This window comes from Somniosus microcephalus, chromosome 2, assembly GCF_052327205.1.
Source record: "Somniosus microcephalus isolate GS21.2 chromosome 2, FLI_Smic_1.0, whole genome shotgun sequence".
Taxonomy (NCBI): Eukaryota; Metazoa; Chordata; class Chondrichthyes; order Squaliformes; family Somniosidae; genus Somniosus; species Somniosus microcephalus.
In genome coordinates, this window is record NC_140988.1 from 270,187,786 (window position 1) to 270,202,968 (window position 15,183).

The 15,183-nt window shown below is 46.0% G+C and overlaps 1 protein-coding gene across 1 annotated transcript in view; it reads right to left on the reverse strand.

Moving 5' to 3' along the window:
- Positions 1–15,183, reverse strand: part of LOC147123380 (interleukin-6 receptor subunit beta-like) — a 166,900-nt gene that overhangs the window by 65,077 nt on the left and 86,640 nt on the right. The window contains exon 6 of the mRNA XM_085971978.1: positions 14,819–14,982. Within this exon, the coding sequence (XP_085828104.1) occupies positions 14,819–14,982 (164 nt within the window). The remainder of the gene's footprint in view (positions 1–14,818; positions 14,983–15,183) is intronic.

Genomic DNA, 15,183 nt, shown 5'->3' on the forward strand with positions numbered 1-15,183 from the left:
TCTTGTCACTCACCACCAGAACAATCTAACACAAATACACATACAGGCTCTCATGAAAACACATCAGACTTACCTGTGCTGAGAAGATCCACATGTGAAGTAAAAAAGCCTGATAGACTTAATCTTTGAGTACAAAGAAAACTACATTGAAAATGTATTGACTGTTGAAGATGTTTATGTTGTTATTGATTGATATTGATTTTGTTTAACCTCAAAGAAAGGGGGATGTAATGATCAGTAACCTGTCATTCTGGAATGGTACACTAGGTGGTGCTGTATGTAAATAAGAGTGGGCTACCCACGATGCACCAGGCTACCCACAAGGCAGCAGTCAAGATGGAGGCCGCTACAGACACTGCACCTAGTCCACATGTGCTCAATAAAGTGTCTAGCAAAAGCTAGCTGTTCTTAATAAAAACGACTAGTTATTAATTAACACAACAGTTGGGAAACTAGATTAAACGATATTACAGTAGAAAAGCAATGGCAAACATTTAAACAAATAATTCATAATTCACAATGAATATACATTCCCTTAAAGAATAAAAACACCACAGGAAAAATGGTTCACCCGTGGCTAACAAGAGAAATTAAAGATAGTATTAGATTAAAGGAAGAGGCCTATAATGTTGCCAAAAAGAGCAGTAAGCCTGAGGTTGGGAGGATTTTAGAATTCAGCAAAGGAGGACCAATAAATTGATGAAGAAACAGAAAATAGAATATGAGAGTAAACTAGCGAGAGACATAAAAACAGATTGTAAAAGCTTCTATAGGTATGTAAAAAGGAAAAGTGTAGCAAAAGTAAATGTGGATCCCTTACAGGCTGAGACAGGAGAAATTATAATCATGAATAAGGAAATAGCAGAGAAATTAAACAAATACTTTGGCCGCGATTTTATCATTGGTGGCAGGTTGGGTGCGGGTCAGGTGGTCGGCGGGTTCCGGTCCCGCCGTCGCTTTCAGACGGTCAGAAATAGCAATTTTACCTTAATTGTCCTATTGAAGCCCTGCGTGCGCACTACCCAGCCCAATTAGTGGTTTTGGGTCTGCTGCTCACCTCTGCTGATGTCTGTCAGCCAGCTGCATTTAAGGGGCCCATGCAGCCTTCTTTCATTCTTATCCTTTTATGTTGATTTTCATGCTGCCAACTGCTCCCATGCAAGAGCCAAGGACTCTCCCCATTTTGATGACGACTCCCTCCATGCTCTTGTGGATGGAGTGAGAGGGCGCAAGGAGGTGCTATTCCCATCCTCTGGACGGAAGACGCCTCCTCAGCAAAGCAAAGCAGCCTGGCTGCAAATTGCTGAGGAGGTCAGCTCCAGATTGTTGTGCGCTCGTACCTGGGTCCAGTGCAGGAAAAGGTTTAATGACCTGATACGCTCAGGAAAAGTGAGTATAACATCACACTTACCCTCAATTTGCTCCCCATCTCCTCTCATCACCAGCACTCTGTATTGTCAACCTACTCCTGCACATCCCACTTTACCATTACATCCCTTGCACCCTTAACCATCCCTCTCTCTCTATGTACAGAATCACTTCACTATTCGACTATGCTGCCCTCACACTCGCTATCACTGTTATGCAATGCCAACAATTAACAATGCACAGGGTGGGCCCTTCGTATTGGCACCTCACTCCATTTTTGTCTCCTTCTAAGCATCTATGCTATGGCTTCTCTACACTCACTCCATCATTCTCACTCAAACTCCACTTGTGTCCCACATTGCAGGAAAAGAGAGCCCACAATAAGAGGGAGAGGGCTAGGACTGGAGGAGGGCCACCTTCCATTGCCCATATGATCAATGCTGAGGAGGCTGCACTCAAAATAATTGGAGGTGATGAGGATCTGGAAGTGGAGGACGGTCAGATGGGTGCAGCAGAGCAAACTGGTGACAGAATAGATTTACATCTCTCTCATTTACATTGCATGAGTGACTGATATGGCATCGATGCTCATGCAGATTGACTTATGATCATCTGCACAATTCCATGTGCATGCTACATTAATATCACATGTCTAACTCATGCCTTTACTCCCCCACAGGACCATAGAGAGCCCCCCTCCCCACTGTCCAGGAGGAAGAGCCTGAAGACTCCTCAGTGAAAGCTGCAACCTCTGAGGGTGTAGCGTCAGCAGAATTCAGTGCACCCAGCACCAGCGTAGACACTCACACCTCGGTGGGACCTTCGCGAGATAGAGTAGAGTTGTCACCTGGTGCATCACTGCTCATAAGTGAGCGTCAGCAGATGATGGAGACAGGGACAGCAATGGAGAGTCCTCGTTGGTGGCCGCAGGATGTTCCCAGCTCTGCTCAGCTGCATTTGGACCCTGTGCCTCTGGGGCCATCCAGAAAGAGAGCGGTGCTGGAACTCCAGGAACAAGTGCAGGAGTCTCTGACAGGTTTTGCATCCAGGGTTACTGCGAGTGTGGAGATGAAGGAGGAGTCCATCTCTAAAATGAGCAGTGCCTTTGTGGAGGCAATGGCTCATGAATGCACCACCACGGAAAGGATGGCTACCTCCGTGGAAAGGATGGCTACGGTGGAGGAAATAAGTCACTAGAGTCAGGAAAACATGGTGAATGTTCAGAATAGACTGACACCTCTGGAGGAGCGATGGGCAGCTATTGAGCAGAGAAACCAAACCTTCATGGAAGTCCTTTTGAGGAGGACTGCCAGTCCAGATACGGGTCCTCATGGCCCCCCTGAAGTGCAGCAAGGTGCTGTCAAGCCAGTTGTTAGCTCTGAAGTGGGGCTGACCCATGAGAGGGATGTTGGTGGCAGACAACAAGGAAGTGGGGGCTCCTTTCCAAGTGCACACACTCCCATGCCACTGCATAGCCGTCGGTCAGAGCCCCACCAGAGTCCTCACCCAACAGAGATGGGCGTCGCCGCCCCTGCACAGCAGCAGGAGGAGCAGACTGTTGCCGAGCCCTCACAGTCTCGCAAACCCAGAGAATGCCCGCCAAAGGTGTCGAAGCAGGAACAGCATGAAAGTGAGCAAGGTGCCTCCACATCTGCAGAAGCCACATGGAAAGCACCACGTAGAAGCACGCATAAGAGGAAAATAAGACACAATTAGTCACAAGGGTAGTCACTTGGGTGTTCTGTTCTGTTGTCTTTTGTTGTGTTTAATATTTGACATTGTCACCTTTTTGTGCATGTATAAAAAAGTAATGGCCAACAGTTGAAGTTCGGGCATCTGTGTTCTGTGAAATGGAAGTTGTACATTGAGGGTTCAGGGCAACTTGCATTTGTATTGGTGGTGGTCAGAGTGATAGGAACCCACAGGTTCTTGTCCATTGTCTATGGTGTGATAAGAAGGTGCCAGCCACATGTGTTTGATTCGTCTACCTAAATGAATCTGGCAAAGATTAGTGCATCCCTTGCATCATGGGCAGCAATGTGCTCGTGTGCTGTGGGAGCTGGCTGATCTGTATCCACAAGGATTTCCTCCTCCTTATCCTCATCCTCCTCCTCATCTGAGGAGGCTATGTGATGAGCCTCATGTTCCTCAGGCAGCTGCAAACCACGACGCTGTGCGATGTTGTGCAGTGCACAGCAGACCACGACAATTCTGGAAACCCTGGCTGCTGAGTACTGTAAGGCTCCACCTGATCTGTCAAGGCATCTGAATCGCATTTTGAGCTAGCTGATGGTTTGCTCGATGATGGCTCTGGTGGAAATGTGGCTGGCATTGTAGCGCTCCTCAGCTTCGTTTGATGGCTTCCTCAACGGCGTCATTAGTCACGTCTTCAGGGGATAGCCCTTGTCTCCAAGTAGCCATCCAGAAAGTTGGTTTGGCGGACTGAAGAGCGGAGGCACACTAGACTGCTGCAGGATGAATGAGTCATGGCAACTGCCAGGGTGTTTTGCGCAAACATGCAAAATGTTCTTTCTGTGGTTACACACCAGCTGGACGTTAAGGGAGTGGAAGCCCTTGTGGTTGACAAATACAGCTGGGTTGTGATGGGGTACCCTAATGGCCTCATGTGTGCAGTCTACGATGCCCTGCACCCTTGGCAAGCCTGCCAGCTTTGCAAAGCCAACTGCATGCACAGTTACACTTGCTTCATCCGTGGAGAAGTGGATGTAATTGTGCGCCTTTGCAAAGCGGGCATTGGTAACCTGTGTGAAACAAGTGTGTGCGGTGTTGTGTCCGTGTGTTAATGGAGACACGGAATGCAGGAGTTGGTTTCACAGGTGTTTACTGAACAAAGTCTGGAGGTGAACTAACAGATACAAGACACTATACAGGCATATATAGCCCGAGTGGCCATTACCGGCATTACAGTACACAGGGGGCTCTTAAAGGCACATACACCACAATTCCTCCCCTTTTAGACAACCAGTACATAACATTTTAAGTAATCATTAATTAACATGTTACAAGAACAATAATCTACACATTAGCTGCAGTTAATCAATTATAAGTCAGTCTCTCTGGAGGCTTCCTGACTCGGTCCGGATAACGCCTCGGTGGTGTAGTAGTTTTTGGTGGTGTAGTAGGTTCTTTTGGCAAGGTCGATTCGGCTTGAATGCCAGTGTCGGGTTCATCTGGTTCCAGTATCACCGGATCGGAGGTAGATACCATGGGTATCTCTGCTTCATCATTAGGCGTATAGAGTTGAAGTGTAGGTTGTCCCTTTTCGGATGACTCTCTGATCTGGTCAGCATGGCGCCTTATTATGCTTTCTCCAATGTCCACGGTATACATCAGCGGTCCTAGTCGTGTGCAAATAGTTCCAGGCTGCGATTTCTCGGTACGGTAGTCCCGGGCCAAAACTTGTTGACCTATCTGGAAGGTTCTAGTTGGCCTTTCATTCATGCCTTGAAATTGCCGGTTCTCCACGTCCCTTCTGATGTATGGCTTGATCAAATCCAGCCGGCATCTTAGGCTTCTATAGAAGAACATCATGGCGGGAGTTTGGTTTGTAACCACATGTGTTGCATTTCTGTATGCAAACAAGAAGTTATCTACCTTATGCTGTAGATTTATGTCTTCATTACCCATGGCCTTTATGGCCTTCTTGAAGGTCTGGACAAACCTTTCAGCCAATCCATTGGTGGCGGGATGGTATGGGGCGGACGTGTAGTGCTTAACCCCATTGTTTTTTAAGAACTTCCTGAATTCTTCGGACACAAATTGTGGTCCATTATCAGAACAGATCTGTTCAGGCAGCCCATTCCTGGCAAATATGGTCCTTAATACTGTGATGGTTTTTTCCGTGGTGGTGGAGGACATCTTTATTACCTCCGGCCACTTGGAGTGTGCATCAACCGCGATTAAGAACATTGAGTCCATAAATGGACCAGCAAAGTCTATGTGTACCCGTTGCCATGGAGATGAGGGCCACTCCCATGGATGTAGAGGGGCTTGTGGTGGGGCGTTTTGGACCTTCTGGCATCCTAGACAGCTCTTGGTCATTTCTTCGATGTCTCCATCGATACCTGGCCACCACACAAATGCTCTGGCTAGGTTCTTCATTTTCACTCCACCCAGATGCCCCTCGTGAAGCTCCTTTAGCACTTTATCCTGGAGTTTGGGTGGAATTGCCACTCTGGATCCACACATTAAGGTTCCTCGGCATACTGACAGCTGTTCTCTTCTTTGCGAGAATGCTGGCAACAGTGGTTCGCCATGTGCTGGCCATCCCTTCACCAATAAATCGTAGACTCGTGAGAGATTCGGGTCATTTCTCGTTTCCATTTCAATGGCAGAATTTGTTACTGGTAGACATTCCACTATGGTTGAGTGGAACATCTCCACTGGGTCCACTGTAGGTGCCTCTTCTACCGTTGGCAACGGTAGGCGCGATAAACCGTCAGCATTCCCATGCTGTTTTGATCCTTTGTATTCTATGTCATATTGGTGTGCCCCTAGGAAAAGGGACCACCTCTGTAGCCTTTGTGCTGTCATAATGGGAACACCCTTTTTAGGGTTGAATACGGAGATGAGGGGTTGATGGTCAGTCAACAAGGTAAATTTTTGTCCGTGTAGGTAATGGTTGAATTTCTTCACTCCCCATACCAGGCTGAGTGCTTCCCTGTTGATCTGGGCATAGTTACGCTCAGCTGAGTTCAATGAGCGTGACGCAAAAGCTATCGGCCGCTCCAAGCCATCAGGGAATCTATGCGATAATACCGCTCCTACGCCGTAAGGGGATGCATCGCACACCAGTCTGATTGGCAGTGATGGGTTGTAATGAGCCAAAACTTCCTTGGACGTGATCAAGCCTTTGCATTTATGGAAGGCACGTTTACAGTCTTCGCTCCATTTCCAAATTACTCCCATTTGTAGCAGTTCGTTAAGAGGGTGCAGAACAGTTGACAAGTTCGGTAAAAATTTATGATAGTAATTTATCAATCCCAGGAACGACCTTAATTGTGAGACATTTTCAGGTGCTGGGGCTTTTATGACCGCTTCAATTTTTTCAGGTGACTTATGCAACCCTTCCTCGTTAATTATGTGGCCACAATATGATATTTGTTTCTGGAAAAATTCGCACTTGGGGCAATTTGCTCGTAGGCCCCGTTCTCTCAGCCTAGTGAGCACCTGCTCCAAATTGGCAAGGTGCTCGTTGTCGTTTTCTCCTGTTACAAGGATGTCGTCTAGGTAGCATTGAGTCCCCGGAATCCCTTGGAGGACTTGCTCCATAGCTCTTTGCCAGATAGCTGGAGCTGATGCTACTCCGAAAACCAGTCGATTGTACTGGTACAGGCCTTTGTGTGTGTTTATCGTGAGATACTTTTTAGAGGCCTCTTCAGCCTCCATCTGTAGATATGCCTGTGCCAAGTCAATTTTGGTGAAGCATTTCCCTCCGGATAGTGAGGCGAAAATATCTTCTATCCTCGGAAGAGGATACTGTACCGTGTGAAGGACCGGGTTTACAGTCACCTTGAAGTCCCCACAGATGCAAATTTTTCTCTGTTCTTCAGATTTATCATTATTCAACATTTTCTTCATGACCGGGACGATGGGTGTTGCCCACTCGCTCCAATCTATCTTGGATAACACGCCTGCCTTTTCCAAATTCTCCAGCTCTGCCTCGACTGCTGGACGAATTGCGTATGGCACCGGCCTTGCCTTAAAAAACTTGGGAATTGCTGCATCTTCCACTTTTATTGAGGCGGTGACGCCTTTCAAGGTTCCTAGTTCCTGTTGAAACACTTCCTTGGCGTTGGCCAAGATGTCTTTTAATCGTTCAGGTATGACGTCATCATCATTTTTTTTCTTACTGGTCACCGTCAGTGCCTGAATGGAGTGCCAGTCTAAACGTATCTTCCTGATCCATTCACGTCCCAACAGCGGTGGACCACCATCTTGCAGAACGTATAAATACAACTTCTGTATTTCCTTGCCGTTGTATACAACAGGCACCCTTATTTTCCCTTTGGGGTATACTTTCTGCCCCGTATATGTTTTCAAGATAATGGATGTGTCTTTCAAAGGTATATGCGGAAATAGCCGCTCGTAATCCCGTCGACTTATGACGGTCAGAGCTGATCCTGTATCTAGCTCCATTTTAACTGGGGACCCTGCTATTGTGAGGGTAACCCAAATGGTCTGGTAATCTTCTTTGGCAATTGCATTATGTAATTTGAGACAGCTTAGTCTCTTGTTTCCGGAGTCAATATCGCTCTTCTGGTCTTCGGAGCTACTGTCCATCATCATTTGTACCTTTCTGTGCTTTGCCTTATTGATTTTTTTCCTGTCCGTGGATTTTTTGTTTCCAGGTCGGCATACACGTGCAATGTGTCCAATCTTTCTGCATTGCCTGCATGTTTTGTCCTTGAGCCAGCAGTCCCTCTGGTCATGGTTGGATCTGCCGCAGCGATAACATCTCTCGAAACCCTGTGTCATTTCATGGGTGCCGAAGTCCTGTGGCTTTTGCTGTATCTCTGCAGCTCCTCTTGCGGCTGCTTCGTATGATACAGCCACACTGAAAGCCTTGTCCAGTGTCAAATCTTTCTCAGAAAGTAGCCTTTTCTGTGTTCCTTCACTTAGGAGACCGCAGACGAATTTGTCTCGAAGAGAACCTGCCAGTCCTGCCCCGAATTGGCAGTGCTTTGACAGCTTTCTTAATTCGGTGAGGTAATCAGCGTTATTTTCATTCTTGTGCTGATTCCTCCTGAAGAATTTGAATCGTTCTGCTATCAACAGCGGTGTTGGGTTTAAGTGCTCCTGTAGGGTATCAACAATCTCCTTAAAAGTCTTGTCCCTCGGTTTGGCTGGAGTGATTAAGTTTCGTAACAGCCCGTATGTCCTTGCGCCCATTAGATTTAGAAGTACTGATGCCTTTTTATCATCCTCTATTTCATTTGCTGTGCAATATACCGCCACTCTTTCCACATATGTGGTCCAATCCTCTATATCGCTATCGAAAGCAGTAATATTGCCAGTCTTAGGCATCCTGAAAAAAAAATGGCGCCTCCCGCGCTTTCCCGCCGCTGCTGCTGCTGACAACGCTGTTCTCCGCGGTTTTTATTTAAACAGGTATTTTTAATAGGTGGAGACTCGTTCCCGCCGGCCTCTCTGGGACTTTTCCCTCCCTCTGCTTGGTCCGAACGCCGACCTGCTTTGCAGCGCCGGCCGTCTCCCGAGTGCTCCACCCTCCGTCTCTGTTTGCCTCCGCCTTCGCTGCTCGGCCCCGCTGCAGAGCCAGCCGATCGAGCCCCAGCCCGCCGCCCAGGAAGGATTATTGCAGTATCTGCCACCAGCTCGGCTAGCTGGTGAAACCACAGTTTTTTCTTTCTTGTTTTTCTTCGACTTTCGTCTGAGGAATCGATCTCCTTGAGGTGCTGCCGAATTGCAGGTAAGTCCGTTTCCAATTTGTCGCCACTGTTGTGTCCGTGTGTTAATGGAGACACGGAATGCAGGAGTTGGTTTCACAGGTATTTACTGAACAAAGTCTGGAGGTGAACTAACAGATACAAGACACTATACAGGCTTATATAGCCCGAGTGGCCATTACTGGCATTACAGTACACAGGGGGCTCTTAAAGGCACATACACCACATGCGGCCAACTGGGAGATGCCGCTGATGTCTGCTGATGAGCCCTGGAAAGACCCTGAAGCAAAAATATTGAGGGCGGTGGTGATTTTGATAGCCATTGGTAAGGGGTATCCACCTGCTCCTCTGGGCTCCAGGTGTTGGTGCAGCATTGCACAGATATCAGCAACTACCTCTCGTGAAAGTCTCAGCCTCCTTTGGCACTGCTGCTCAGGCATGTTGAAGAAGCTCATCCTCAACCTGTAAACCCTGTGTTGGGGGTATCTCCTGCGGCAGGCCTGCGCTGATGCCCTCTGCCCTGTGCAGCATCAGGTGGGTGAGGAGGAGGTTGGCACTCCTGTTGTTGCTGCTGCTGGTGTGCCTGGTTCTGCTGCTGCTCTGCTGCTCTTCCTCTGAATCTGAGGACCAGGATGACAGGGTATAACTGGTTCCTATGCTGCTGGTAGATATGTCAGTTGAGGAATAGAAGTTATAAGCACTCAGTCAACGTGGGGGAGGGTTTTCCCAGGAGGTCACAGTGGAGATGGATCTCAGCTTCATCACTTACAAAATCAGTAGACCTGCAAAAAGTTTTCCAAGACCTGAAAAAACAATGTTCTGTCATCTGTAAGTGAGCCATGTTAGAGCTCCGTTTTTATGCTGGAGATGCAGCTGTCAAGAAGTTAGCCACTTGGTGAACCCGGCACAATCAGCTGGCATGGTTTGGGAACGGCGTGGAACACGCAGAAAATGTTATAAAATCGAAAACCGCTGGTAAAATAGGCTTATCCAGGCAGTTAACAAGCTGTTAACTGCCTTAAGGGCCTCTCCTGCCGCTTGGTGGCAGGACCGATCGGGACTCCCAGAGCCGGCATTTGGCAAAGTGGCATGGAGGCGGGTTGACAGTGGGATCGCAATCTGCCATCAATCAAAACTATTTTAACCCTTGACCCGCCTCCAAACCCGCCCTCTCTGTGCCAATAAAATCACGGCCTTTGTGTCTGTCTTCATGGAAGAAGACACAAAAAACATTCCGGAAATAGTGGAGAACCAAGGGTCTAGTGAGAATGAGGAACTGAAAGGAATTAGTATTAGTAAGGAAATAGTACTGGAGAAATTAATGGGACTGAAAGCCGATAAATCCCCTGGACCTGATGGCCTACATCCTAGGGTTTTAAAAGAGGTGGCTATAGAGACAGTGGATGCATTCGTTGTCATCATCCAAAATGCCATAGATTCTGGAATGGTTCCCGCAGATTGGAAGGTAGCAAATGTAACTCCACTATTTAAGAAAGGAGGGAGAGAGAAAATGGGGAACTATAGACCAGTTAGCCTGACATCAGTAGTAGGAAAAATGCTAGAGTCTATTATTAGAGATGTGGTAATAGAGTTATAGAACAGGGGGGGGAAATTGGGTGAGTAGCGCCACCTGTTAGTGCCTAAAGAGGCAGTCAGTGGCTGTGGCGCCATTGGCTGCGCCTCCCGCGATATTCAGCAGGGGCGCTAATGGTGGCATTAGCCATTTGCGCTGCGCCACCACCGATGACGTCATCGGTGTGCGCAGTGCCCCATTCGCAATATTTGGTAGCGAACGCCGCAGTTGCGCCGTTCGCTACCCGCGCCCGGTTCACGGGGCCTTGCTGTGCCGGCAGCGGTGCAAGTTAAGGTGGAGGTGCGGGGCGGCCGCCTTTTTCGGCGGCTGCCTGCCAGCACCTCCGTCCCCGGCCTCCTGACCCCACCCCCGCGGCATTGCCGGCTGTTTCCCGAGAGCCCGGCACTTCTCCTTGGTGCCGGGCTCGTTTGCCGGCACTCGCGAGCGGGGATCGCGCTGTTGCAGGCCCCTCCCCCTTAACAATGGGAGGAAGGCCTGTAGTACCGCAGCATGCCGTGCCGCAGCGTGTGGCGCTGCCGCACTTTGCGCTGCGATATTCAATTTCAGCGCCCTAAGAGGGACGCGGAGCGCCTCGAGCCTCGCCCCGTCTCCCTCTAGGGGCAATGAAACTGAATATCTGACGATCGCTAAAGCCTCGAACGCTGCGCTAAATCCTGCGCTCAGGCGACTTTGGCACCACTTTGGCGCCCCAACCCAATTTCTAGGCCCAGGAGTTTAAAAAGTTCTCCCAAACCCGCGACCTCTACCACCTAGAAGGATTGGGGCTCATTGGACAAGGACAGCAGGCTCATGGGAACACCACCACCTCCAAGTTCCCCTCCAAGTCACACACCATCCTGACTTAGAAGTATATCGGCATTCCTTAATCTTCGCTGGATCAAAATCCTGGAACTCCTTCCCTAACTGCACTGTGAGAGTACCTCCACCACACAGACTGCAGTGGTTCAAGAAGGCGGCTCACCACCACCTTCTTAAGGGCAACTAGGGATGGGCAATAAATATTGGTCTTGCCAGCAACACCCACATCCAAATAATAAAAAAAGTTAATAATAAAGTGAGAGGAACTGCGATTAAAAATGAGTTAATCTGTCTGTACAGCAATGCACACAGTATCCGTAATTAAACAGGGAAGCTAGAGGCAATCATGCATTGTGAGGAACCAGAGATAATAGGGATTACTGAGACATGGCTACAGAAAAATCAGGACTGGGATTAAACATTACAGGGTATAACATATTTAGAAAAGATAGAGAGGGGAAAAGGGGAGGTGGAGTAGCTGTACTTATTAGGGATAACATAATGGCAGTAGGAAAAAGTGATGCAGCTATCAGCAAGACAGAAATAGAATCCATGTGGATAGAGTTAAAAGATAATAAAGGATTAATCACACTAATAGGGGTAGTCTACAGGTCACCTAATAGTGGAAGAGAGGTGGAGGAAGAAATATGCAGACAAATGAGGGAAATTAGTAAAAAACATAAAATAATAATCATGGAGGTTTTCAACTACCCAGATATTAATTGGGCAGTAGAGGTAGTAAGTAAAGGGGATAAGGGAATGGAGTTCCTACAATGTGTACAGGACTCCTTTCTAACCCAATATGTAAAAAGCCCAACAAGGGATGATTCGCTACTGGATCTAGTAATGGGGAAAGGACCAGAGCAGATAAGAGAAGTAAAAGTAGGGGAACATCTAGGCAATAGTGACCATAATTTAATATGCTTTAAGATAATAATTGAGAAGGATATAGGTATGACAAAGACCAGGGTAATAGATTGGAGAAAAGCTGATTTTTAGGGGCTGGGAATAGAACTTAGGAAAATAAAATGGACAACAGTATTGGCAAACAATGATGTAGAACAGCAATGGGAAACATTTAAAACGGTGTTCAACAGAGTCCAGGAAAAATATATTCCGCTAATAAACAAGAACAAGCTAAACACTAATGAGACACCATGGATGAATAATGTTATAAGGGAAAAATTGAGGGTAAGGAAAGAGGCATACATTAAGTACATGGACAGCAGGGGAGAGCATGATAAGGAAGAATATGAAGGGATTAGGAGAGAAGTCAAAAAAAAAATTAGGAAGGCAAAGAGGAACTATGAAATTAAATTATCAAGGAACATAAAACAAAATAGTAAAATATTTTACAGGCACATAAATAAAAAAAGGAAGGTCGGGATGGGAATAGAGAGGATAATACCACAGGCAGCAATAGAGAGATGGCAGAAATATTAAATAATTACTTTGCTTCAGTATTTACCAGGTAGATCAGGTGGAGCTAACATCAGATGATGAGATTAGTAATGAGTTAAGTGCATTTAGAATAAAACAAGGAAATATACTAAATAAACTAATGAAACTCAAAGAGGATAAAACCCCTGATCCGGACGGATTACATCTGTGCATTTTAAAAGAATCTAGGGAAGAAATATCAGAGGCATTACCACACATATTTAGCAATTCATTAGAAAAAGGTGTAGTGCCAGAGGACTGGTAGATAGCTAATGTAATACCTATATTTAAGAAGGGAGACAGAACATGTCCAGGGAACTATAGGCTAGTCAGCTTAACATCGGTGGTAGGAAAAATAATGGAATCCCTACTAAAGGATAAAATAGAAGAACATCTAGAAACGAAAAATATAATAATAAATAAATAGGGAGGTCACATATTATTTGGAAAATAAAAATCTATATTGGGTAGAGGAACAAAGGGATATTGGAGTACAAATACACAAATCACTAAAAGTAGCAACACAGGTTAACAAGGCCATAAAAAAGGCAAACCAAGCACTCGGGTTTATTTCTAGAGGGATAGAATTGAAAAGTAGTGAAGTTATGCTAAACTTGTATTGAACCTTGGTTAGACCATACTTAGAGTACTGTGTGCAATTCTGGTCGCCATATTATAAAAAGGATATAGAGGCACTGGACAGGGTGCAGAGAAGATTTACAAGGATGATACCAGAAATGCGAGGGTACACCTATCAGGAAAGGATGAACAGGCTGGGTCTCTTTTCTCTTGAAAAGAGAAGGCTGAGGGCTGACCTAATAGAGGTCTTCAAAATCATGAAAGGTTTTGATAGAGTAGATACAGAGAGTGTTTCCACTTGTGGGCAAGAGCAAAACTAGAGGCCATCAATATAAGATAGTCACCAAAAAATCCAATAGGGAATTCAGAAGAAACTTCTTTAACCAGTGAGTGGTGAGAATGTAGAACTCTCTACCACAGGGAACAGTTAAAATGAATAGTATAGATACATTTAAGGGGCGGTTAGATAAGCATATGAGGGAGAAGGGAATAGAGGGTTATGCTGATAGAGTTAGATGAGGAAAGATGGGTGGAGGCTCGAGTGGAGCATAAACACCAGACAAGACTGGTTGGGCCGAATGGCTTGTTTCTGTGCTGTATATCCTATGTAACCCTATGTAAGACTAGGTCTATATTCTCTAGAGTTTAGAAAAATGAAAGGTGATGTCATTGAAACATACAAAATTCTTACAGGGCTTGACAGGGTAGATTCAGGGAGGATGTTTCCCTTGGCTGGGGAATCTAGAACTAGGGGTCACAGTCTCAGAATAAGGGGTCGGCCATTTAGGACTGAGATGAAGAGAAATTTCTTCACTCAGAGGGTGGTGAATCTTTGGAATTCTTTACCCCAGAGGGCAGTGGATGCTCAGTCGTTGAGTATATTCAAGGCAGAGATCGATAGATTTTTGGATATTAAGGGAATCAAGGGATATGGGGATAGTGCAGGAGAGTGGAGTTGAGGTAGAAGATCAGCCATGATCTTACTGAATGTCGGAGCAGGCTCGAGAGGCCGTTTGGTCTACACCTGCTCCTATTTCTTATGCTGTTCTGTTCTTATATTTATCAGCAAGCTGCACGGCTGTTCCATTTAACATATTATATGGGTAATGGCAGGGAGCTGTGGTCACAGTGAGCACAGAACAGAACAGAGCTCCCCATGAGTCCAGGTCACTGCTGGGAGCACGAGATTGTGGAATTATTCTGACATGTTTTGGCTCTTTGCTCCCAATTTCATTACACTTATCCACATGGAACTAGATCTGCCACCTATCAATCAGTTACCAAAAGGAGACAAATAGTTTGGAATATGCCTACATTGCTGTACATTGTTTGCTCTGTCTCCTATTTTGGCACTGTCTGTGAACTCAAAGCTAAAAAGTTTCTCATCTTTGATTATCTATCATGACTTAGGTTGGCCTTTGTTAAATATTCATTGCTTATTGAATAGTTCAACTTTGTATGCATATCTTTTGTATTGTCATTTGGAAAGTGTGCAATACAAAAATAACTTATAAACTATTTTCTATTTTTTCTGCATATTTATGTGACTCCTTCACGTTTACAACTGGCTGTGAAAATGACCATACAATATTGTAGAAATACTGGTAATTACATGTGTGCCAAACATCCAGGTCTAAAGAATCAGAGTAAACTTTGCCGAGAGCATTCTGCGCCATTACAATAATTTGGAGCTGTCCAGTAATGTACATATGTGGGTAAATAAAGGAGCATGTGTTCTTCTTCGAGTTAGGACAGGTCTCTCTGCTCATATTTTCGCTGAAAAACAAACAAGTAAAAACTTACATCAAACTAAAATAGCATCAAAAGAAATCATTTACTTTTTCTTTTCCTGGTTATAATATAAACATAAGTGACAAGACTTCATGAGGCCGATTTTCCTCCCCCATTGCTGACCAGGTGCAATTATTGCAGATGCACAGCGGGCACACGGATGGGTACACTCTTGGGCCTTAAAGG